Genomic DNA, 22722 nt, shown 5'->3' with positions numbered 1-22722 from the left:
TAGGTAACTCTCCCTCCCCCATTCCTCTGTAAACAGGCATCGTAACTCTTGACTAATTCCCAACACTGGGCTTAGTATGCCATTTGTTAACAAGCATAAACTGGGAATATTTGGCCTGCTATCGATTATAGCAGCACCCTGTGAACATCTATAATTAGAATTGAGATTTGCCCCTTTACTAATTCAGAACCACTATCTCTAATAGAGGGCCTCATCCAGCAGTCTTTACTTCAATGGGTAGACTGGCCCTTCTCCCAGTCAGTGTGGCCCACAAAAATTCCACTTTTCTGGCATGTGAAATTAACTCTTCATTTTCAGCATTTATATTTTCTTCCTCATTTGAATTAAAAGGCAAGTTTATCTAATTGACTAACATCCATCTCTTTCCATAGAAGTACTTGGTTTGCAAAAACTGGCAAGCAGTATTTCAGAAAATTAGAAATAGAAAATCAAAAAATGAAAGGAAACCAGTATGACCTATATGCATGTATCTCCATTGTTTATGGAAGCCTTGGAGAACAACAGAAGTAGATCGTATTCACAGAAAATTTCAGATAACATTTGGCAAAAATTTAAAGGTCAATCATTTCAAAGATAGTAAATTGAAGTGTTTACAAAGTGGTGCAGTAGACACAGCATAGGCATTGGAGTCAAATACCTTAGCTCTAGTCATACCACTTTTATTTACTGGCATTTTAGCTTTCAAAAAATCATTCTCATTATCTAGAAGTTATAAACACACGTAAGGAGTAATTACCTACTTGATGTGATTTTCAAGGCACCAGGTGGGTGTATTCACTCCTCTCTTATCTCCCTGAGTGCCCCACCATGCTTAAAAAGGTTTTCCCTCCCCAAATACAGAGTGTATGAATCTTATCACTAAAAATAAATTTTCATTTATTCAACAAATATGTATGCATGTGTCATCACAGTCACCCTGTGATCTTTTAGAACAAATCAGGGAAGATATATTAAGTAAATTATCTTAGTTAATAAGTGTCAGTTTATTTTTCTTCAGGAAGGAAGACTTCCCTCCGTTGTGTAAGGGGACACTTAACATGTACCCCAGAACTGTACCTACCACAAACAAAGTTTCCTTAACAGGCAGGGATTTTAAAATATACTTCTGAATATCTTAATTGTATTAAATCTACCTCTAAAGTTCCATGTGATTTGAATTTTCTGAGCATGGCAAAGTGCTGATTATACTTCACTGCTGAAATTTTGCCCTAACATACAGGGTGATAAAAAGTGTTCATGTCAGACCCAGTTGCAACAAGAAGATGAAGGGGAAAGACAGTTTACATTGTAAAGCTTCGAAGAGACTACAATGTCTAAGAATCAATTTCAAGTACAGAATTCTATAATATTAAGAAAAAGGAAATTATGTGGGCCTATTATGTTCAAAGCTTAGTCTGTGCTAGGCTGTTTACATTGCTATTATATGAATTTACTTTTACTGAGCTCCAGTGGAGTAAGAAAAAAAAGTTTAAGTGGAAAAATATTTTTTTTTTTTTTTTTTGAGATGGAGTCTCGCTCTGTCACCCAGGCTGGAGTGCAGTGGCGCAATCTCAGCTCACGGCAAGCTCCGCCTCCCGGGTTCATGCCATTCTCCTGCCTCAGCCTCTCCAAGTAGCTGAGACTACAGGCGCCCGCCACCACGCCCGGCTAATTTTTTGTATTTTTAGTAGAGACGGGGTTTCACCGTGGTCTCGATCTCCTGACCTTGTCATCCGCCCGCCTCGGCCTCCCAAAGTGCTGGGATTACAAGCGTGAGCCACCACGCCCGGCCCAAGTGGAAAAATATTAAAAATCAAGATGAGCTAATCACATAAAAGAAATTTCAGGAATGGATAAGTGCCAACGCATGGAATGGTTAGATGGCAACAGTCTTCTTCAATTGTTTTTATTACAGTAAAAGGAATTTTACTCTTAATGCATAGAAGCTGAAGAAAAAAAATTTATATAAGCTTTTAAAAGAGGCCTTTTAAACAATTAATACAAATGTGAAACAAGACCCTTTAAACAAATACCGAGTTCAGTAATAGTTTACATACAGCAATAATTTATTCTGAAATGTTCATTTAGTTTCTGTTGAGACACAATTCATGTCTCATTAATAAAAGAGCAGCCATCTCACCTCAAATACCAGGATATACAACAAATTACAGCATAGCAAAAATTCTACCTACTTTCAGATAAAATCTAGTTCAGGTAAAATAGTTTCATTCAATGTTTTACAGTTACACAGATTTTTGTTTTGTTTTGAGCACAAAATAGTGTAAATTATTACACTGTAGCTATCGCTATGCACATCATGTGACCACATAACTGTTAATCATTACTTCTGAAATTGAACCATCAGTTTCATTCATGCAGTAAAGCAAAGCAGGCTGGGTAAACTTGTTCATCGGGAACCGTATTACTGTGAATTTCACAGCCACATGATTAATTATGATGTTAGATGGACTCACAAGGACAAAAACATTTTTTTTGCATAAATACCAATTTTTCCCTGATGTAAGTTTAGTCAGTTTATAATCTAGAAATGATTGATAACAGCAATATATCATATTTTCTATCTGTAGTGTTCATTACTTTAAGACAAGCAATAATTAAAGGAAGTTGGGATGGGATGCTACTTTAAATACATGTAAAACATACTGTACAAGCATACTTGGCTTTACTATTTTTTTCCTAACCATCAAGAGTGCCTCCCAAAATAAGACCAGTGAAGACAAAGTATACTATCAGATATGGCTTCCAGAACAAAAACCCTCTAACAAGAATCAAACCTATTTACAAAATTTTTCAGTCTTTTAAAGTTTCATTTGAAACAAAATGTCTATATAGCAGTTGTAATTAACATATAATTTTCTTAGTTTCATTCTTCTGCTCTTTTAAACGGATGTCACAAGGTAAGACCCAGAATGGCGCTTAGGACTTTGGGTTCCATTGGATTCTGTGCTGTCAGTTTTGGAATCTCGCTTCTTTGTGTTGTTATTCACTGGAGTTGGGATTTGAGATGGCCGAGCTGAAGTGCTATCTGCGCTGCTTTTCCTAGGGCTTGGGTTGTAATTAAAAGGAGTCACTCTGGCAGCAACAGTCCCACTAGGTGAACTGTGTTTGCTTGAGCTGCTAGAACTGAATGGGGTACGTTCCACTATAGAACTTTCATTAGCCTCTGATACAGGGACAGGATTATTTTGTCCTGGTTTTGTCTCAGTTCCTTTTTGGTCAGGGGCATCTACCTGAATAAAGGAGTTCAGGCGATTTTCCAAACCCACGGTACGCATGGGAACACTGCCATTACCCACATTTTGTTTTGCCTGATTATCTTTTGAATCTTTAATGTTTGGATTTCCCTTTTCTGAAACACTGTCAATCACAGGGGGAGTATTACCTGTGGGAGATCTTCCAGATCTAGGATTGTTAATGGGACAGTCCTCAATTCTCACCCAAACATCCTCTGTTTTAGAAACAGCAGGTGCCATTTGATAAATTAGAGTCTTTGATTCAGCACCATTTGTAGCACCTGAGGAAACGGTCTGAGAAGTACTATTTGTGGGAGAAATTTCATTTTCTTTTATTTTTCTCCATGTTCCCTTTGCGGATACTTGGTTTTCTTTACTTTGTTTGGTTCCTGAAATAGAGTTCACATGTTTTTCATCCTCACTTTTTGCTTTTTCACTGGATTCTGATGAAGCAGAAAGAATTGAAGATGAACTTCCAGTTCTTCTCCAAGTGCTTACTCGAGGAAGGGATGATGAATGTTTGCTGTGCTCACGTTTCCAGGTTCCTGACCTATTGATTGGAAGTCTAGAAGGACTTTCAGAATGAGACCGTGCAATATCATGGCGCTTTGCTGGTCTTCCATCATTATACTCTATAGTGGGACTGAGATTAGGTGGGAGTTTTCGCCATCCACCAGCCTGAACAGATGAATGTGTAGATAGAGACATATCAGGAAGGGAAGGACTTAAAACTGGAGTTTGTGCCTGGGACCTACTGGGAGAAGCTGGTCTAGATGATGGAGAAAGAGATTCAAATGAAGCAGATTCCTCCAATTTTCTTCTTAAGGTTGGGCTTGGAGCTTCTTTGATGAAAGTTGACTGGCGTACTAATACAGGTCTTTCTGATCGATCAGATTCACTTCCACTTGATTTAGTTGAAGACATTCTAGAAAGTTCTACCTTTTTATTGGCTCCATTACCATTATTCATCTGATTTAGTCCTTTGGAGGCAGACTCACTTCTTGGAATACTACTGGCATTCTTGGATAAACCTGTTTGTTTGGTAAGGTTCTGTTGGCTCATCTGTCTACCTGGAGATGTATATGACATTTTTCCAGAACCTGAGGACTTAGTTGAAGCAGTACTAGGGGATGATGTCCTTGGAAGTTGAGATAATTTGTTAGGAGGACTTATTCCATTTCTACCAGGGGAAATTGAGTTTCGGCCAGGAGACTGTATAGGTCTACTTAATGGTTGCTGGGCAGGTCTTGAAGGGGTTGAATCTCTAGATCCTGATCTAGAAGGTGCTTTACTTGACCCACCTATTTGGGATGTCTGCCTGGCAACAGGGCTTAATTCTGATTTCACAGATGGCTTGGCTCCTCTAGGAGAAGTGGTGGCCGTTTGACCTTCACTAGGGCTTTTGGAGGCTGGAGTCTTAAGGGGTGGGCCTTTTTTAGAAACAGGACTTGTACTTGAGGAGCTATTTCGAACTCCTGGAATATGAATCATTGTCCTGCCTCGAGAGATTGAAGGCATGTTTGCTTGAAGGGGCTGTTTCATTTGGCCTGAAATTTCTGAATTAGATCGAACTTTTCCAGTAATCAAACTTTTATAAACTTTTTTTCCTCCTTTGATTCCTTTACTTTCAGATTCTATCTTTTTAGTTTCCAATGTACTTTTCTCTCCTGGTTTTAGAATTCGTGGGCCTTTATTACTTGTAAAGGGTTTTTCTTCTTGATCAGGTGTAAGATGAAATGGTGATCCCAGAGAGATTCCTGATTTCAGGGAAAGGATGGAATCTGAATCAGACGAAGCTTGTCTAGATAAACATGCAGCAGCAGCAGCTTGATGTAAACTACTTACTATGGAATTTGCACCTTCCTGAATAGCTTTCCAATCAAAATTTTCTGAATCAGGGGATAGACCATGTTCTGAATCTGGTCTCTGTATATCTTTCAAATCAAGTGTCAGATCTTCAGCTAATATGCCACCCATATTTCTGGGACTATGTTTTTCATTATCACCCTTGAGTCTTGAAGGCTTTTTCTTTTTTGGCATTGCAGAGCTTATACATTCCTGCAACAGGTCATCTTCAGAGTCAATACTAAGAGAACTGAGAGAACTGTTTCTTGAGAAACAAACTGGGGTATCTTCAACATGAAACGATTTAGGAGCATAGCCTGATGCTTGAGGTTTACTTGGTTCTCCCTGTGAGTCAGTGGGCTCAGTCTCTTTGATAGGTTCATTTTCTTTATTGTTGTTGTTTTCTTGGTCAATGTCACTGAGAGAACTCAGAGAGGAATTATGAGAAAAGCAAACTGGAGTATTTTCAATAGCAAAATTCTGTAACTTTTCATCAGTTGCTGCCCCTCTGTCTGGTATGTCTTTGGATGACTGGGGAAAAGTGGATTGTTTCTGAAGTATGGGTTTAGGCTGACCTCGATTTATTGGCTGCTTTGCAATAGCTTGTGTCTTATTAGCTGATTGTTGGTTGGAGGTTAGTTCCGTGTGGCTGGTAACTTTAGCTTCTGATTCCTTATTTTCTTTTGCCTTTCTTAACTCAGCCTTTTCCCTGGAAAGGTCAACATCATCATCATCAAAATCTAGAGAACTCAAAGAATCATTTCGTGAAAAACAGTAAGGAGTTCCTTCAATAGGTGTGTAATGATGAGGTGAATCAAAAGCAAAACTTCCTCTGACTCTATCTTCATTATTTGGCAGCTTATCATTGAAGTCCTTGGAATTATTTTTCAAATTCTGTTTCTTTGAATCTTTGTTGTCTGAGAAAACTCTCTCGGCATTTAAATTATTTTTCGAGTCTGCATTTTTTCTTACACGTGTCCTATATTCAGTATTTTGTGGTATAGGTTTTACTGGTGAAGTTGGTTTCTTTTTCTTACCATCTAACTGATTTTTGTTGGGTGCAGAGGAAGACGCAGATGCTTGCTGGACCTGGTCCATTATCTTTTTCACACGGAAAGGCTTGTGACTTTTCCCTTTGGGCATAGCAGAATTAATGCATTCTGCAAGAATATCACCTTCCTCTGTTTTATTGTCATCCAATTCAGGTATGGTTACAGACGAGGTTTTTCCTCCTTGAGCTTCATCTGTACTTCTGCCTTCTGTAGGAATGGTATCTCGTTTTTCAAATTCACCTGACTGTGCCCCTCCTCTAACTCCTTCTCCAGCAGCTAACTCATTTGGAGGGGATTCTATTGTTAGATCACTTAGAGATGTAGCTGTGGAAAAGTTTATAGGTGTCCCTTCTACACAATACACCCGTGGCATATCATCTCCCGGTGTAAAACTAACATGCTTTTGGGGTTGCAACCTGTTTTGTGATGGTAGAAGTTTGTACACAGGCAGCTGACTTGGTTTCCTTGCCACAGGTGGAGGTAATTTTGAAGCAGTCTGGGCTGGCTTTTTTGCTTTACGTGATGACTTTGTTGGCATGGCAGAAATAATACATTCTTCTAGTATTTCAATATCATCATCATCTGAATCATCTAATAGGTCCTTTTCAGAATCAATAGTTTTTTCTGCCTCTTTCTCTTGGTTTTCATTTGATTCTTTAGGCTGCTCTGATTCTGTTTCATTTCCATTGTCATTTTCCTGAACTGGAGGCATTATTCTTAATTCCACATCTTTCTGTATAAATGGCTCATCGAGGCTCAGAGCACTCAGGCTGGATGAACAAGAAAATCCATCTGGAGTACTTTCCGTGGCAAAATGTAATAAAGTATCAGCATCTGGAAGAACCTGGACCCTCTGAACTGCAGCATTTACTGCAGCTTGCTTAGGTCCACTCTCTCTCTTTTCAGCAGTAGGTGCTTTATTTTTAGGTACTTCTCGCTTGGTTTGAGCTGTTTGAGGAGGTGGTGGAGGGGTTTTACTTCTGCTTGGTGGCATGGTTTGTCCAGGGCTATCTGGAAGATCACTGGGGCTTATAATGCCACTTACCATTCCACTGCACGGTTCACTCTGAACAGAGCTGGCAATCGAACGACTCTCAAAACTATCAAGTGAACTGACAGAAGTACATCTGCTAAACATGAGTGGAGTCTCCTGAACATAGTGTTCAGGTGGACTTTTGGGTGTCTGAGCACCACTTTTGGAGGGAGATTTTGCTCCTGAAGAAAATTCAACAGCTTTGTGCCTGGCTGATTCTGAAGATAAACTAGAACACTGCAGTCTGCTGGATTTGGTTCTAGTGTGCTGCGACACTGCTGGAACTTCGCTCACAGGATCTTCAGTTGATCTAGTTCCAATCTTTTCTTTTATTTCTACTACTTGCAGGGTGTTAGCAGAATCTGCTTCCTGTGTCCTCTGATCACATCCTATTTCATCTTCAGCTGATGACAAAGATGACAGTGAACTACATCTTGAAAAACATATTGGAGTATCTTCTACACAATAAGTCTGTATTGTTTCTTGGTTAATAGAAGAAACTTTGCAAGTGGCAGCCTTTTGAGTCTGACCACTTCTACTCTGTGCAGAACTTGGATGGAGCTGATTCTGCCTCTTGGCATTAGATGAAGGTGTGGACGTATTCTCACTGCTTGAAGACATATGTTCAGTTTTAGTGCTTTGTCCAGATGAACTCTTTGAGAATGAAAATGACTGTTTCTGTGACGAAGGAATATCTGTGGCATATTTTAAACTATAATCAATAGGCTGATCCACATGGTGTTTCTCTTCATTATATTTTATGCTATAATTTGTTGGTCTCTCTTCTTCTTCATGCTGTTCTTCTTCAGAGTAACGTTCACTATAGTTGGTAGGCTTATCATCTTCATAGTCATCTTCTTGACACAAAGACTGGCTTACATTTTGATTAATTCCATGATTAGAACCCACTCGATTTGTTTCTGAACCATTGGCTCCCCGTGATCTGTATGGAGAAACACATTCCTGCTGTCCAAAATGTGGTTGGAACTTGAGGTGTTTATCATCAGTGCTCTCAGTATAAACAGGGTAAGTTGTACTTTGATTCCTTGATTGTCTTTGCTCACTTTGTTTTAGTTCATCTTCTATTATGTGTTTGGGTCTTGCCCATCTTTCATTCTGTGAAGGACTTTGCCTTCCAGAGTTCAACTGCTCATCTGAATATTTAAGACTATAATTTATTGGTGTATCTAGTTCTCCATCATTATCATCCATATGATTTGCACTATGTATTTTATGGGCTAGGTCGGCTGGGTATTGACCATAACTGCAAAACTTACTTTCATCATCTTCAGAATAGGATTCAATTGAGGGTTTCATTTGACCTCTTTTACCATAACCATCACTACTACTGACACTATTTAAACTATCATTTGAAGATCTCTTGTATTCTAATTTGGCATAAGGCATAGAACATGTCCTATTTGAATTTTCTGACTTACTGAAATTGTAAGTGCTTGAATGTGTATGGGCAGCAGAGCTTCTTCTAAGTGCATTTCTCTCATCTGTCACACAATGTAATTCAGTGGTAGACCCAGAACTTCTGTCTTCCTGAGAGGTATGAATGGCTGACACTTCTTCCATGACTTTGGCAATCTGGGCTGCAGTGGTGGAGAGCTGCAAACCTCGCTTTGAAGAGGTTCCTGGATTTTCTGTTGCTGGATGGTAGTTGCCTAGACCAATTCCTCGTTCTCTCTCCAAACTTCTATCTTTTTCAGAACGAGAACTATCTAAGCTTCCTCTTGACGAAGAGGAGCTGGGTAACACTGTAGTATTCAAATATGGTGAAAGGACAGTCATGTTGCCAGCATTAAAATTGTCTGACCTATTATCATCATGTCGATTGGTGTCAAAAACAAAATCACCATAGAGACTTTGCTTGTGTCTTTGCTTACTACGATGAGATGCCTTGGGACTTAAATTGTCTATATTGTCAAAAGTTTCTGATAAATGCTGAGCATCTAATTCTGCTTCTAGGGCTTTTTGTTTCCTAACATGAAGAGATGGCACGCTTGAGCCAGGAGACATAATATTGGCATCCTTGTACTTCGTAGGCCTATTTGCCATGAGATTCCTTAAAGCTGCAGCACTTCCCATAGCAATCATTTTGTGCTTTGAATGAATGAGGTTCTTGAGCATGCTAACTGCCCCCATGTCCCATAATGCTTCCTGGTCTTTAGGATTTCTTGCTGAGAGATTCCACAAAGTTCCACATGCATTACTGACTATTGTCAAACTATGAGATTTTAAGTGTTGTAATAAAGTTTGTAGACAGTTGTTCTCTCTTAGGATTTGCCTGAAATAAAATCAAGAGATCACAAAATTAAGGTCACAATGTGTATGCAGTAACAACAAATAAAAGGATAGAAGACAATAGGCATAATATGATTGTACCAATTATCCTATAAATTCCAAGTACTCCACATCTCCTTTTGTTCTTTCTTATTTCATGTAATGTTTACTGTTTTAAAGCACTAATCTGTCACACCAAAAAAAGTAAAGGTGTTATTTTTTGTCAATTCTACACTTCCTATTCTGACCCAATAGCTTAACATTTGCAAGGGGTGGGGCACATACATTTACTCTATTCATATAACAGTTTCCCAATTTAAAAACTATATCATGAAATCTTATGTTGAATAGGAACTTTCTGGTAATTTAATCTACAGTTGGGTGCCACTCTGATATTGATATTGAGATATCTTGGAAGAGGTAGATAGAATTGACTGAAGATCTTTCTGCAGTCAGTGCAAATTATAAGCTCTTAGATTAGTACACTTACTTTTTAGAGTAATCTCTGTATCTCTGGCTTGATTTTGTGATACTGCCATCCCTCTTACAAGTGCTCTTGGCCGGACACAGTGGCTTATGCCTGTAATCCCAGCACTTTGGGAGGCTGCGGCAGGCGGATCACCTGAGGTCAGGAGATCAAGACCAGCCTGGCCAACATTGTGAAACCCTGTCTCTACTAAAAATACAAAAATTAGCCGGGTGTGGTGGTGCATGCCTGTAGTCCCAGCTACTCAGGAGGCTGAGCCAGGAGAGTCACCTGGGAGGCGGAGGTTGCAGTGAGCCGAGATCACACCACTGCACTCCAGCCTGGAAAACAGAGTGAGACTCCACCTTTAAAAAAAAAAAATAAATAAAGAAAAGAAAAGAAAAACTGCTCGTTGGCAGACTGTGTGCTTATTATTTTTTAAAAATAAAGTAAATTAAAGTTTTTGAAACATTTAAGGCATATAAAAACAAGGAGTGAGAATCAGTATAATGAACTCTGGACATGAAAGAGCAACAGCTTGTTTAATGCAGGCAAACTGAAGATTAATGACAGCATATTCAGCTTTAGTGGGCTTTAAAACTGATTGGCAAGGGTACACAATAAGCTTTAACATGGTCGTCTTCTCTTAGCAGTCCAGTAGTTACTGGACTTAAATCTTCTCTGCATAGCAGAAAGGGAGACTAGGCTTGTAGTTTCTGTATCACAGACTTAAAAAATGAATAAGCTATAAAAAATAACCATATTTTTGGCTAGGTGTGGTAGCCCATGCCTATAATCCCAGCACTTTGGGAGGCTGAGGCGGGCGGATCACCTAAGGTCAGGAGTTCAAGACCAGCCTGGCCAACATGGTGAAGCCCCGTCTCTACTAAAAATATAAAAATTAGCTGGGCATGGTGGAGGGTACCTGTAATCTCAGCTACTCAGGAGGCTGAGGCAGGAGAATCGCTTGAACCCCAAAGGCAGAGGTTGCAGTGAGCAGAGATTGTGCCACTGTACTCCAGCCTGGGCAAGAGTGCAAGACTCCATCTCAAAAAAAAAAAAAAAAAAAAAGACAGTTGCATTTTTGTTGACATAATACAGAATCCGAGTTCTGAAAATGCGTGCCCTGTATCTGAGGCACTCTCTTAGGTTTTGCAACTCTAGCAGATTGGATGAATGGCCGTTAGCTAAATAATATTATGATTATTGGCCGGGAGCGGTGGCTCACACTTGTAATCTCAGCACTTAGGGAGGCTGAGACAGGTGGGTCACTGGAGGCCAGGAGTTTTAGAGCAGCTGGACAACATGGTGAAACCCCATCTCTACCAAGAAATAGAAAAATTAGCCGGGTGTGGTGGTGTGCATCTGTAGTCCCAGCTCGTTGGGAAGCTGAGGTGGGACAATCGCTTGAACCCAGGAGGTTGCAGTGAGCTGAGATTGCAACAGTGCCCTCCAGTCTGGGCGACAGAGTGAGACCCCATCCCCCCCCCAAAAAAATTATTATTATGGATACTAAGACATCATTAGAAAAATGTGAACCTTTACAGTCTCTGGATCTTGCTCTTAGTTTTTGTCTTGTTTTAAATTTTGTTTTCATACTCTTTTATACTATACTAATAGAAATGGATTATTTTGTTCCAATATTTGTGACTTTTTTTTCCTCCACCTATGGGCTACACCTCTCAACTATCATTTGCTTAATTTAGTCTCCTTTATAATAGTATAAACTCTTATTACATTAAGTACACTAATGAGTTAAACTAAGAGTTAGTAGTTATCTTTTCACAATAATAAATATATTTTGGCTTAAAACTTTCATGATTATGTAAAACATTGCTTACAATTAGGTCTTTTTGAGAGTATGAATTCTGTACTTTAAAAGTAATATAAAACTCTATATATACCTGTGGTCCTCATTTGTAGCTATCAAGCTGGACACATTCCGTAATATCCCACCTCCACTTTCAATAATGGCTAAAGTGTTTGTCTGGCTCCGGTAAGTAAGAGTGCCAACCAAAAATGCAAGTGCACCATCTACAGCACATATATCAGCTTTATTCTCAGTGCAATGTGCTGACAAATTCCATAAGGCACTCAATACGCTTTTGAGGGTTGATTCCTAGTAAGAAACAGAATATGGGTCATCTAATTAGAGTTGGAATTTGTCTCTCATTAACTTCTATGTTACTGATATTGAATAAAAGCTATTTTTTAATCTATCCTATTGCCCATCCCTCACTGGTAAATTAAGAACTTTCCATTTAGAAAAATGTTCATAAAATACCAAATAGTATTTATATCAGTGATATCTCTATAAAACAAGCAGAACACAATATTTAACTAATGACTTTTATAAACTTTATTCTAAGTGTTTAGATAGTACACACATCTTAGAGTATGAGGCACAACTGATGTGCATTATGAAAAGAAAACATTTTCAGAATAGAATGTGGGTTATTCTCAGGCTGGGGTTGCTTGAAAAAAGAAAAAAAAAAGTAAATAGGAAGTGGATTAAGGCCCGGCATGTGGCTGGGCACAGTGACTCATGCCTGTAATCCCAGCACTTTGGGAGGCTGACGGGTGGATCATCTGAGGTCAGGAGTTCAAGACCAGCCTCGCCAACGTGGTAAAACCCTGTCTCTACAAAAATACAAAAAAAATTACCCAGGCATGATGGCAGGTGCCTGTAATCCCAGCTACTTGGGAGGCTGAGGTGGGAGAATCGCTTGAACCTGGGAGGCAGAAGTCGCAGTGAGCCAAGACTGCAACACTGCATTCCAGCCTGGGTGACAGAGCGAAACTCTATCTTTAAAAAAAAAAAAAAAAAAAAAAAAAAAGAAAGGCGCGGCCTGGTGGCTCATGCCTGTAATCCCAGCACTTTGGAAGGCTGACTGGTGTGATTGGGAGTTTAGGAATTTGAGACCAGCCTGGACCAACATGGTGAAATCCCGTCTGTACAAAAAATACAAAAAAAATTTAGCTGGGTATGGTGGCACGTGCCTGCAGTCACAGCTACTTGGGAGGATTACTTGAGCCTGGGAGGTCAAGGCTGCAGTAAGCCATGATCGCGCCACTGCACTCAAGCCTGGTTGACAGTGAGACCCTGTCTCAAAAAAAAAAAAAGAAAGTAGATTTTAAAAATTCTGTAAACCATACATAGATATGGAAATATATCTTGGAAGTATTATTAAAGGACAAGAGCAAGTTGCAGTGTAGTATATACAATATTCTGTTTATATAAAAAGCATTATATATATGTGGTTGATTCAAAATTAACAATGTAATTTATAAAAACAATAAAGGGTACTAGAAAAGCTATAATTTCTTAAAATTCCCCACATAACAAATTACGAAAACCTGGAACTCCCTAACATACAATTATCAAAGTCAACTGTCAAATTGTAATTGTCACAGAAACACTCTGATACAAAATTGAAGGTATTGGGTCAAAAACTTGCCATGTGCTGGGTGCGGTGGCTTATGCCTTCAGGCCCAGCACTTTGGGAGGCTGAGGTGGGTGGATCGCTTAAGCCTAGGAGTTAAAAACCAGCCAGGGCAACATGGCAATACTCAATCTCTACAAAAAATATAAAAAGTAGCCAGGTGGCCAGGCGCAATGGCTCATGCCTGTAATCCCAGCACTTTGGTAGGCCAAGGTGCGTGGATCACGAGGTCAGGAGATCGAGACCATCCTGACCAATATGGTGAAACCCTGTCTCTACTAAAATACAAAAAATTAGCCAGGTGTGGTGGTGAGCACCTGTAATCCTAGCTACTTGGGAGGCTGAGGCAGGGGAATCGCTTGAACCAGGGAGGCAGAGGTTGCAGTGAGCCAAGATTGCGCCACTGTACTCCAGCCTAGGTGACAGAGTGAGACTCGGTCACACACACACACACACACAAAAAAAAAGCCAGGCATGGTGGTGCACACCTATAGGTCCAGCTACTTGAGAAGCTGAGGCGGGAGGCTAGCTTGAGCCCAGGAGGTCAAGGCTGTGTGGCAGAGTGAGACCCTGTCTCAAAAAAGCAAAAGCAAAAGCAAAACCAAAAAAAAAAAAAAACCCAAACCCAAAACTTGCCATGATGGTGATGTCAATCTGTCTTCTTACTATATTTCCATCAGGAAACAAACATTAATTAGAAATCAACTCTGTGCCTATTGCAATGAGAGGCACTCCAGAGCATACAAACATAGCAAACTGATACCTGTGATTGAAGATGTTAGCAATTGGCTTTGGGGGGAAAAAAGATACAAAAATATACATGAAACAAAGTGCTCCAAAGGAAAAATTATTACAGCCTGAATTTAATCAAATCAATCAAATATTTCATGGAGGAGAACAGCTCTTTAGGAGGATAAGACCTGTACATTCAGAGAGAAGAGAAGCCAGTTGCTGCTGGCAGGGGAAGGAGAATGAGGAAAGGCAGGGAAGTGGGAATCAGCGCTGGAGCACTGATAACCCAGAAAGAAGATGCAAAGGAGATCACAGTCCATGATGGGGAACAGTGGAAAGTAAGTTGAGAGAGACAAAAGCCAGGCCTTGAATGTCACAGCAAACATTTTGGGTCTAACCCAATAAAAAGTGAGCTACTTTATTCTCTTCATCAAGAAATTAAGTGAACAAAACAATCTAGGAGCAGGTTTAGACACAATTTGTCAGGTAAGTGGTAGGAGGCAGGTAGAGTGCTTTTATGCAAGAAGTGCTTTTGTCCTTCTCACATCAATCAAGATGAGCCCAATTTTAATTACACTGTGACTGAGATAAAGGTGGGGCACTCCAAGTATCCTGAGAACAAAAAAAGCAAGAATTTAAAGGACTGAATTAAGCTGCAACTGGCCCAGAGTTGAGAGTTGAAGGTAGAAAAATAGAAAAGTTCCTCTCTGTGGGGCTACATGTCAAGGCCCAGAGGTTTTATTTCAAAAATGCTTTTAAAGTTCAAATTAGAAGACACAAAATAAATAATTAGAGGCTATTAATATAAGTAGTAGCAGCAAAAGTGAGTGACCAAAAAGTATAAAATACAGGTGAAGGTAGAACAGAAAAACTTAGATAAATCTACAAATCTAGATTTTATGATCAAGGAGAAGGGTTGTGTCAGAAGCAAAATTAGGAGGAACTCAAGATAGTACGGCCAGTTTCGAAATGAAGCAATTCAAAGTCAACTGTCAAATTGTAATTGCCACAGAAACACTCTGATACACAAAGGTATTTGGTCAAAACCATTGTTCAGGGTTTTGGTTGTTACTGGAAAAGAGAAACACTGTAATAGAAGAAGCCACAGAAAATTTTTGTTTTCAAAATATTGGGCTTCTTCTAGAGAGCTGCAACATAAAAAAGAAGGATCCAGTAGAGAAGATGTAGAAGACAAGAGTAAGGGACCAACAGCTTCAAGTGAACGGAGCACATAGTGCTGGTAAAGGACAGCTCTAGAGTAAGAGCTCTGAGTGAGTTAAAGTGATGTGGAACACGCAGGGACGCTAGAAGGTAGTTCTTATTCTCTTGCTCATTAGCAGCTGAAGTTGAGAGAGAATTGATGTTGAATGAAAAAGAGAAGAATGTTCATGACTGCTGCACTAAATGTAGAAAAAGAGGGAAAAAATAAATAAATTCTAATACTGCTAACCAGAATTAGGCCCAAATCAGAACTGGATATTATAAATTTCTGATGGCTAGTTTTTCCAAGATTGACCATGCATTATATCATGCCTGTAATCCCAGCACTTTGGGAGGCCAAGGCAGGCGGATCACGAGGTCAGGAGATGAAGACCATCCTGGCCAACACGGTGAAACCCCGTCTCTACTAAAAATACAAAAACTAGCTGGGCGTGGTGGCGCATGCCTATAATCCCAGCTACTTGGGAGGCTGAGGCAGGATAATCGCTTGAACCAGGGAGTCGATGGTTGCAGTCAGCCGAGATCCTGCCACTGCACTCCAGCCTGGCGGCACAGCAAGACTCCCATCTCAAAAAAAAAAAAAAAAAAATTTTATAGAAGAGTTTAGTTCCTTGAGAGAGAATTAAGTCATGAACCAGTTAGCAGCAGTGCAAATTCTCATAATACATACACACATTAAATCCTTCTGAAACTGCACAGGGTTATTAGAGTAGGAGTACTTAAGTGTGCAAGCACTAATTTCTTTGAACTTTATTGAAATATAATTGAACAATAATAAACTGCACACATTTCAAGTTTACAATTTGATAATTTTTCATGCATGTATACACCCATAAAACCGCCAGTCCAATCAAGATAACATTTATATCATCCCCAAAAGTTTCCTAGTACCCTCTCGTAATCCTCCTCTTCCCTTCCACTCCCAACCCCAGGCCACCACTAATCTGTTTTCTGTCACTACAGATTACTGCATGTATCAATAGTCATTCTTTTTCACGGCCGAGTCCTATTACTTTGTACAAATATTCCACAATTTGCTTACCATTCACCTGCTGACATACATAGTTATTTCTAGTTTTTGGCTATCATAAATTATTGTGGATATCTGTGTGTAAGTCTTCGTGACAGCATTTTTGCTCCACTTGGGAAAATACTTAGAAGTGGAATGGTTGGGTCATATGGTAGGTGTATGTTTAACTTAAAAACACTGCCAAATGTTCTCCAAAGTGATTATACCATTTTACATTCCCACTAGCAGAATACATGATTTCCAGCTGCTCAACATCCTTGAAAATGCATGGTCAATCTTCTAAATTTTAATCAATATGATATGCGTAATGGTACCTCATTGTAGTTTTAATTTGCATTCCCTGATGATTAATGATATTAAGTATCTTTTCAAGGGCTTATTGGCCATGTTCTTTTCTGAAATGTCTTCTCTCCATTCAACAGTGTTACAGGTATTTTTATGCAGATGCTAAGTATATTTGAATATTATCTTTCTAACTAATAATTTAGCTGAATGCTTTTCTATCTGATAAATTTTCAAGGGTTTTCCAAGAATAAAATAATATACTTTACCAAAAATGCACAACTAAACCAACAAAAAATAAGCCTTTTGCCTTCTCTGAAGAGGAAAGTTTTGAAGAAGACCATGTAGGCTGTGGGTGTAGGAGGACTAGCTGAGTGAAACGAAACCTAGACTAGCTAAGACGACTTGCTTGGTCCCTCTCAGATTTCAAGTTTACTTTTTTTTTTTCTTTTTAAATTTAGCCTAGTTTCTGAAGCAGATGGACTGCCTGGAGTTACTTCCTTCTGTAAACAAATTATTATTTGATGATTCCTCACCCTTGGCTCTGATCACCTCTTGATAAGTTGACCATGAAAATTTGAGGGGACTGAGATTTGGAGGGCACAAAGGTAACACTTATACCAGTGATTCTTAACTGGTGGTGACGTTGTCCTTCCTCCCTCCCACAGACATCTGACAATATCTGGAGACAATTTTGATCAGTATAACTAGGGGGAGGGTATATTTGCAGCCAGTTGGCAAAGGCCAGGGATGCTGCTAAACAATCTACAATGCACAGGTCAGCCCCAGCAAAACGAAGAATTATCTGGTCAAAAATGTCTATAGTGCTGAGGCTGAGAAACCCTGATATACATTAAATCTCCTTGTATAATCTTTTCTACCTTAGTGCTTTAGGAGTTTATGGTACTCTAAAACCATGGACTGGTGAGATAAACAGGTAAGAAATTACGGAATCTAGGCTGGGCGTGATGGCTTGCACTTTGTGTAATCCCAGCACTGTGTAATCCCAGCACTTTGGGAGGCCGAGTTGGGCAGATCACAAAGTCAGGAGTAGTTCGAGACCAGCCTTACCAACATGGTGAAACCCCATCTCTACTAAAAATACAATTAGCTGGGAGTGGTGGCGTGCACCTGTAATCCCAGCTACTCAGGAGGCTGAGGCAGGAAAATTGCTCGAACATGGGAGGCGGAGGTTGCAGTGAGCCAAGATCAGGCCACTGCACTCCAGCCTGGGCGAGAGAAAGAGACCCCATCTCAAAAAAGAAATTAGGGAATCTCATGGCTAAAAGAAGGCAGCAAAAAAAGCCAAACATGAAATTCATATTATAGTACTAAATAATACACAGGTAAGAAATTAGGGAATCTCACGGCTAAAAGAAGGCAGCAAAAAAAAGCCAAACATGAAATTCATATTATAGTACTAAATGTTTTCAAAGGTACCTTTTTAACTTCTAAAGCACATTCCATCAATGCTTTCACACTTCCAACTTCCCGCAACGTCTTCTTACTATTTACATCTGCTCGCCAAGACAAATTCCTCAAAACACTTGCAATAACCTGCAAATTAATCAATTTTAGATTAATTTATACATAAAATCATACTAGTTGCTTTTTTGTTTTTAATGCTAGCGGTAAGAATATAAATTTACTAAGAAAGAAATTCTGGGTAGCTGTGGTCACGCCTGTAATCCTATCACTTTGGGAGGCTGAGGCAGGAGGATCTCCTGAGACCAGGAGTTCAAGACCTTCTGGGTAACACAGTGAGACCTCGTCTCTACAAAAACTTCTTAAAAATTAGCTGGGCATGGTGGCATGTGCCTGCAGTAGTTCTAGCTACTTGGGAGACTGAAGAAGGAGGATCCCAGGAGCTTGAGGTTACTGTGAGCCATAACTGCACCACTGCACTCCAGCCTGGGCAAGAGAGGGAGATCCTGTTTTTTTTTTTTTTTTTTTTTTTAATTCCTCCTAAATGCTACTACAGTGCCAAAAAGATTTCCTACAGTATAACCACAATATAATTATTTTTCTTTTTCTAGTGTTAATGGAACTATCTTTTATACATGAGATAGTAAATACTGAGCAACAATCTAAATCAGGATATTAGCTGGGCATGGTGGCACATGCCTTTAATCCTAGCACTTTGAGATGTTGAGGTGGGCAGACTGCTTGAGCCCAGGTGTGGTGAAACCCCGTGTCTACAAAAAATACAGAAATTCATTTGGCATGGTGGCGTGCACCTGTAGGCCCAGCCTCCAGAGGCTGAAGTGGGAGGATTGCTTGAACCCTGGAGGCAGAGGTTGCAGTGAGCTGAGATTGCACCACCGCCCTCTAGTCTTGGTGACAGAGTGAGACTCTGCCTCAAAGAAAAAGAGAAAAAAGAAAAACAGTTGAAATTCTAAATAGTACCTGCTGTAAGTCTTCACTTTCAGATTTTAGTTGGGCCACAAGTGCTCTCATGCAGCCTTTCATAGAGCATAGCGTAGCCTGTGAATTAGATACAGAACAGAGGATCATCAACAAGACAACTTGAAGCCAAGCTTTATTTTTGGCTACTAAATGTCTAATTCAGTTTTCATTATTTTGTTTTAATCATAACTGATATTTCACTCATAAAAAATCTAGAATAAGATTACCTAAATAAAAGACAAATATTCTCCTAATTCTTCGCTATCTGTTCTTCCTTTGCCAAACTAGAGAAATAAAGTGAATAAGTGGTGAGAAATGATAAGCAACAGGTTTTAGAGTAAAGCCTCTTATTTGGATGGAATCAATGTGTGTCTAACACTTGCCTTGGTCATAAGAATTTTTAGATTTTTAATCCCATTCCTAGGAAGCGTTTTATCTTTTATTTTTTAATTCTACACAGTCAAACTTCTCTAGTAATGGATCACAGAAATGATCCCTACAAGTATATTCTTATGAATGGTGTTTTTAATGCAATTACATAAATTCACTACTGTGTTCCATCTGTAGATGTAGCTTTGCTTTTGTTTAGGCATAAGACAACCAAATGAGTAAAGATAAGTGAATTTGTGAAGCATAGGTTTTTATCAGTCATCGTTTAATGAGGAGAGTGAAAAAAAAGAAAATCAGTGAAATGTGTTTGTATGAAAGCAAATTAACTCATACCTGAGCTATCTTAAGAAATATATGTTATAAAAACATACCTTGTTGGCTACATCTCCGAAAGTCAAGTTTGTCAAAGCCATTCCAGCATATCGTCTTAGTGTAATACTGTAGTGGTCATTAGTAAGCCCATACATTTCACAGTCCACTTGCAATAATTCTGCAATGGCCTGTAGTCCCCCTAATTTAAAAAGGGCAAGAGGAAAAAGACAATCATCTAAAATAAAACAAACTGGTAACAAGTTGGTAACTTAAATATTAGGAAAAAAAACTCAATGAATGAGAATATATGGTTTAAATTTGCCTTTAGAATTATAAGCTACAAAACTGTTATAAAGAACTTTTGTATATTTATAAAGTACAACTGACAACTATTCCATTTTATGCCAGTTTCTCCACCCTCCAGCCCCTTATCTTGCTAAGTGAAATAATTATTTTCTGTTTACTGCATATACACTGCACCTTGCCCACAGTGAAGAAGGCTATTTTCTAACACTAGTTCTTCCTGAACATAAGCAGAAAAAGGTAACTTATTATTATTATTAGGGCTTTATAAACACTCTTTATTGTCATACACTGTGGCCTATTTTAATTTTTTTTTTTTTTGGCAAATAATTACCCATAGGAATACTGATGCCTTTAAATGAAACTGTGCATGAAGAAAAACTAAAGAGTTTTTTTTTTTTTTTACAAAAAATGATTATCTGTTCAATTTATTAAGTTATATAAATCTACTTATTTGTGTTTTTCGAAACATTTCTTACTTCTCTTTGATAGTATCAAATATTAACTATACTAAGATTTAGTATTTTCTTTCCCCTGATTCTTTCCACTGAAAATGCTCAACAATGCCCACAATGGCCAACACTAGGAAGTCAAGGAGAAAACAAAGGGAAAGGAATGGGAAAGACACAAAGGAAGCAGTTAAAAAAACAGTGAAGCAAAATGGTTAGGAAGTGAACAAAAGAGAAAAATGCATGTGGAGGCTATTCAAAATATAATTCATCAAATATTAATCATCACGGGACTCAGAAAGAAAAAGATGAATATAAACAGGCAATTCTTGGATACTACAAGTCTAATTAGGCCATTCATCTGAAAGAGAGCCAGTACGTTAACATTTTTAATAAGTGATCTGGAAAGTTCAGTATGTAGAAGAATCTGCAAGTTTGTAAAACAAAGTTCTGTCTTGGCTCAAGAATTCCAAGCCAAGGGATTTAAATGTAGGAAGATTTATGCAAAACTTTATGACTAGCACGAATGACAGACATGTTTGAATATAGGTAAGTGAAAATTATTTTGGTTAAAGAAAACCCAAATCATATTTAGGAAAATTTTCCTCCATTCACCTGCAACAGTGGCAAAATACATAGACAGTGAACAAAAATCAGTCACCGTCTTTACGAAGAGCGTACAGATTGGGGCAAAGATAGATGAACTATGCAGAAGCACAGGGTGATATAATAGGTGGACTTAACTTAGACCTGGGATTAGGCTCCCTAAGAAAAAGGCTGAGGAAAAAATGTTTTAATGTTTAAGTTGAAACATAAAGGATGAACGTATATCTTTTATTTTTTATTTTGGTAGAGACAGGGTACCACTATGTTGCACAAGCTGGTCTCGAACTCCTAGGTTCAAGTGATTCTCCTGCCTTGGCCTCCCAAAGTGCTGGGATTACAGGCATGAGCCACCAGGTCCGGCCAGATGAATGCATATCTAACAAGGGTGGGGCAGGAAGAAGAAAGACACATTCTAGGCAAAGGAAACAGCATGTAAAAGGGCCTCTGGGCCTGAAATATTTAACAGCAAGGAGAGGGCCACAAAATGAGGCTATAAACATGGGTAGATGCCAGATCACGTAAGACTTTATATGCCATATTAAAGATTTTATGCAGAAAAAGGAATAATTAGATGCACATTCTAAACAGATTACTATGGTTTCAGTGAACAAAATCGACTGTGAGTGGAAATGGGAAGAGAAGTAAGACAAAGTATTGTAGAACACGAGAGACGATGGTGGCTTGGACTGGGGATGAAGAGAAGAGTGATGACTTAAGATACTTTTAAGTAGCAGAATTAAAGCAGTCAGTTGCTATTTGCAGGGGATAAGGATGGCATCATGAATGATTTCCAAGATTTTGAAATTTGAGCGACTGGGTTGGAGTTTCTGAGAAAACGAAACTGGGAAATGATAAGAGATTCAGGGATGGGAAAGATTACCAATTCAGTTTGTGACAGTTGAGTTAGAAGTGTCTAAAATACCACCTAAGGGAAGATGTCACATAATCAGTTCAATAATGTGTCTAAAACTCAGGGAAAGAACTCAAATTGAGCTGTAAATTTGAAAACAAAAACTATAACAGAAGCATAGAGAGAAAGGAAGAGAGCCTAGGGAAGAGCTTCAAGGAATTCCACCATTTTATACTTGGGTAAAAGAAAAGAAGCCTGTAAAAGAACTGAGAATTTTGATCCATGAAATTGACATGGAAGACCTTATGACTTGGCCTGGTATACTAATGAGATCCCCAAGATGTAGAGTATTTTAAAGCAGAGGATCAATACCAAAACAAAACAAACTATGCCTTTTGTCTGTATAAAATCTTGCCTGGTGTGACAATAACTGGGATACTTTCTTAAGAAAGATAAAATGCACCTAAAGAAGATGCCAAGAAGGCGTTACATGATCAAAGAGTTGAGTACTCTTGCATGGAAAAACTAAAAATCTTAGGACTTGATACTGAAAATAAAGATTAAATAAGAATGTGGCAGATAATCAACAGATTCAGGAAGAACATGGCTAATAAAAAAAGAACATTCAAAAAAATTTAGACTATCAGATAAAAGAGGAAGTGCTTTTTGATTTCAGGTAAATGAAAAGATTTCAGAGAATTTTGAGGCACAGAATAGAATTCATAGGTTAAAACTATAAATGGATTTGCTAAAATATGC

At 38.8% G+C, this 22722-nt stretch overlaps 1 protein-coding gene across 8 annotated transcripts in view; it reads right to left on the bottom strand.

Moving 5' to 3' along the window:
• Positions 1-1881: 1881 nt before the first annotated feature.
• The window catches only part of APC (APC regulator of WNT signaling pathway), a 139511-nt gene continuing 118670 nt past the window's right edge, over positions 1882-22722 (bottom strand). For 4 of the 8 annotated variants that reach the window (XM_012505383.1, XM_030817647.1, XM_030817663.1 and 1 more), the window contains 5 exons: positions 19815-19954; positions 19054-19131; positions 18088-18204; positions 11844-12058; positions 1882-9477 (listed from right to left, as the gene is read on the bottom strand). In XM_012505383.1, coding sequence (XP_012360837.1) covers positions 2901-9477; positions 11844-12058; positions 18088-18204; positions 19054-19131; positions 19815-19954 — 7127 coding nt within the window. In that variant the 3' untranslated portion in view covers positions 1882-2900. The remainder of the gene's footprint in view (positions 9478-11843; positions 12059-18087; positions 18205-19053; positions 19132-19814; positions 19955-22722) is intronic. The other 4 variants (XM_030817639.1, XM_030817629.1, XM_004087424.3 and 1 more) reach the window with 2 other exon arrangements.

Source organism: Nomascus leucogenys, chromosome 2, assembly GCF_006542625.1.
Source record: "Nomascus leucogenys isolate Asia chromosome 2, Asia_NLE_v1, whole genome shotgun sequence".
NCBI classification, from domain to species: Eukaryota; Metazoa; Chordata; class Mammalia; order Primates; family Hylobatidae; genus Nomascus; species Nomascus leucogenys.
The sequence above is the reverse complement of the archived record's forward strand: the minus strand, read 5'-3'. Positions and strand labels throughout refer to the sequence as shown.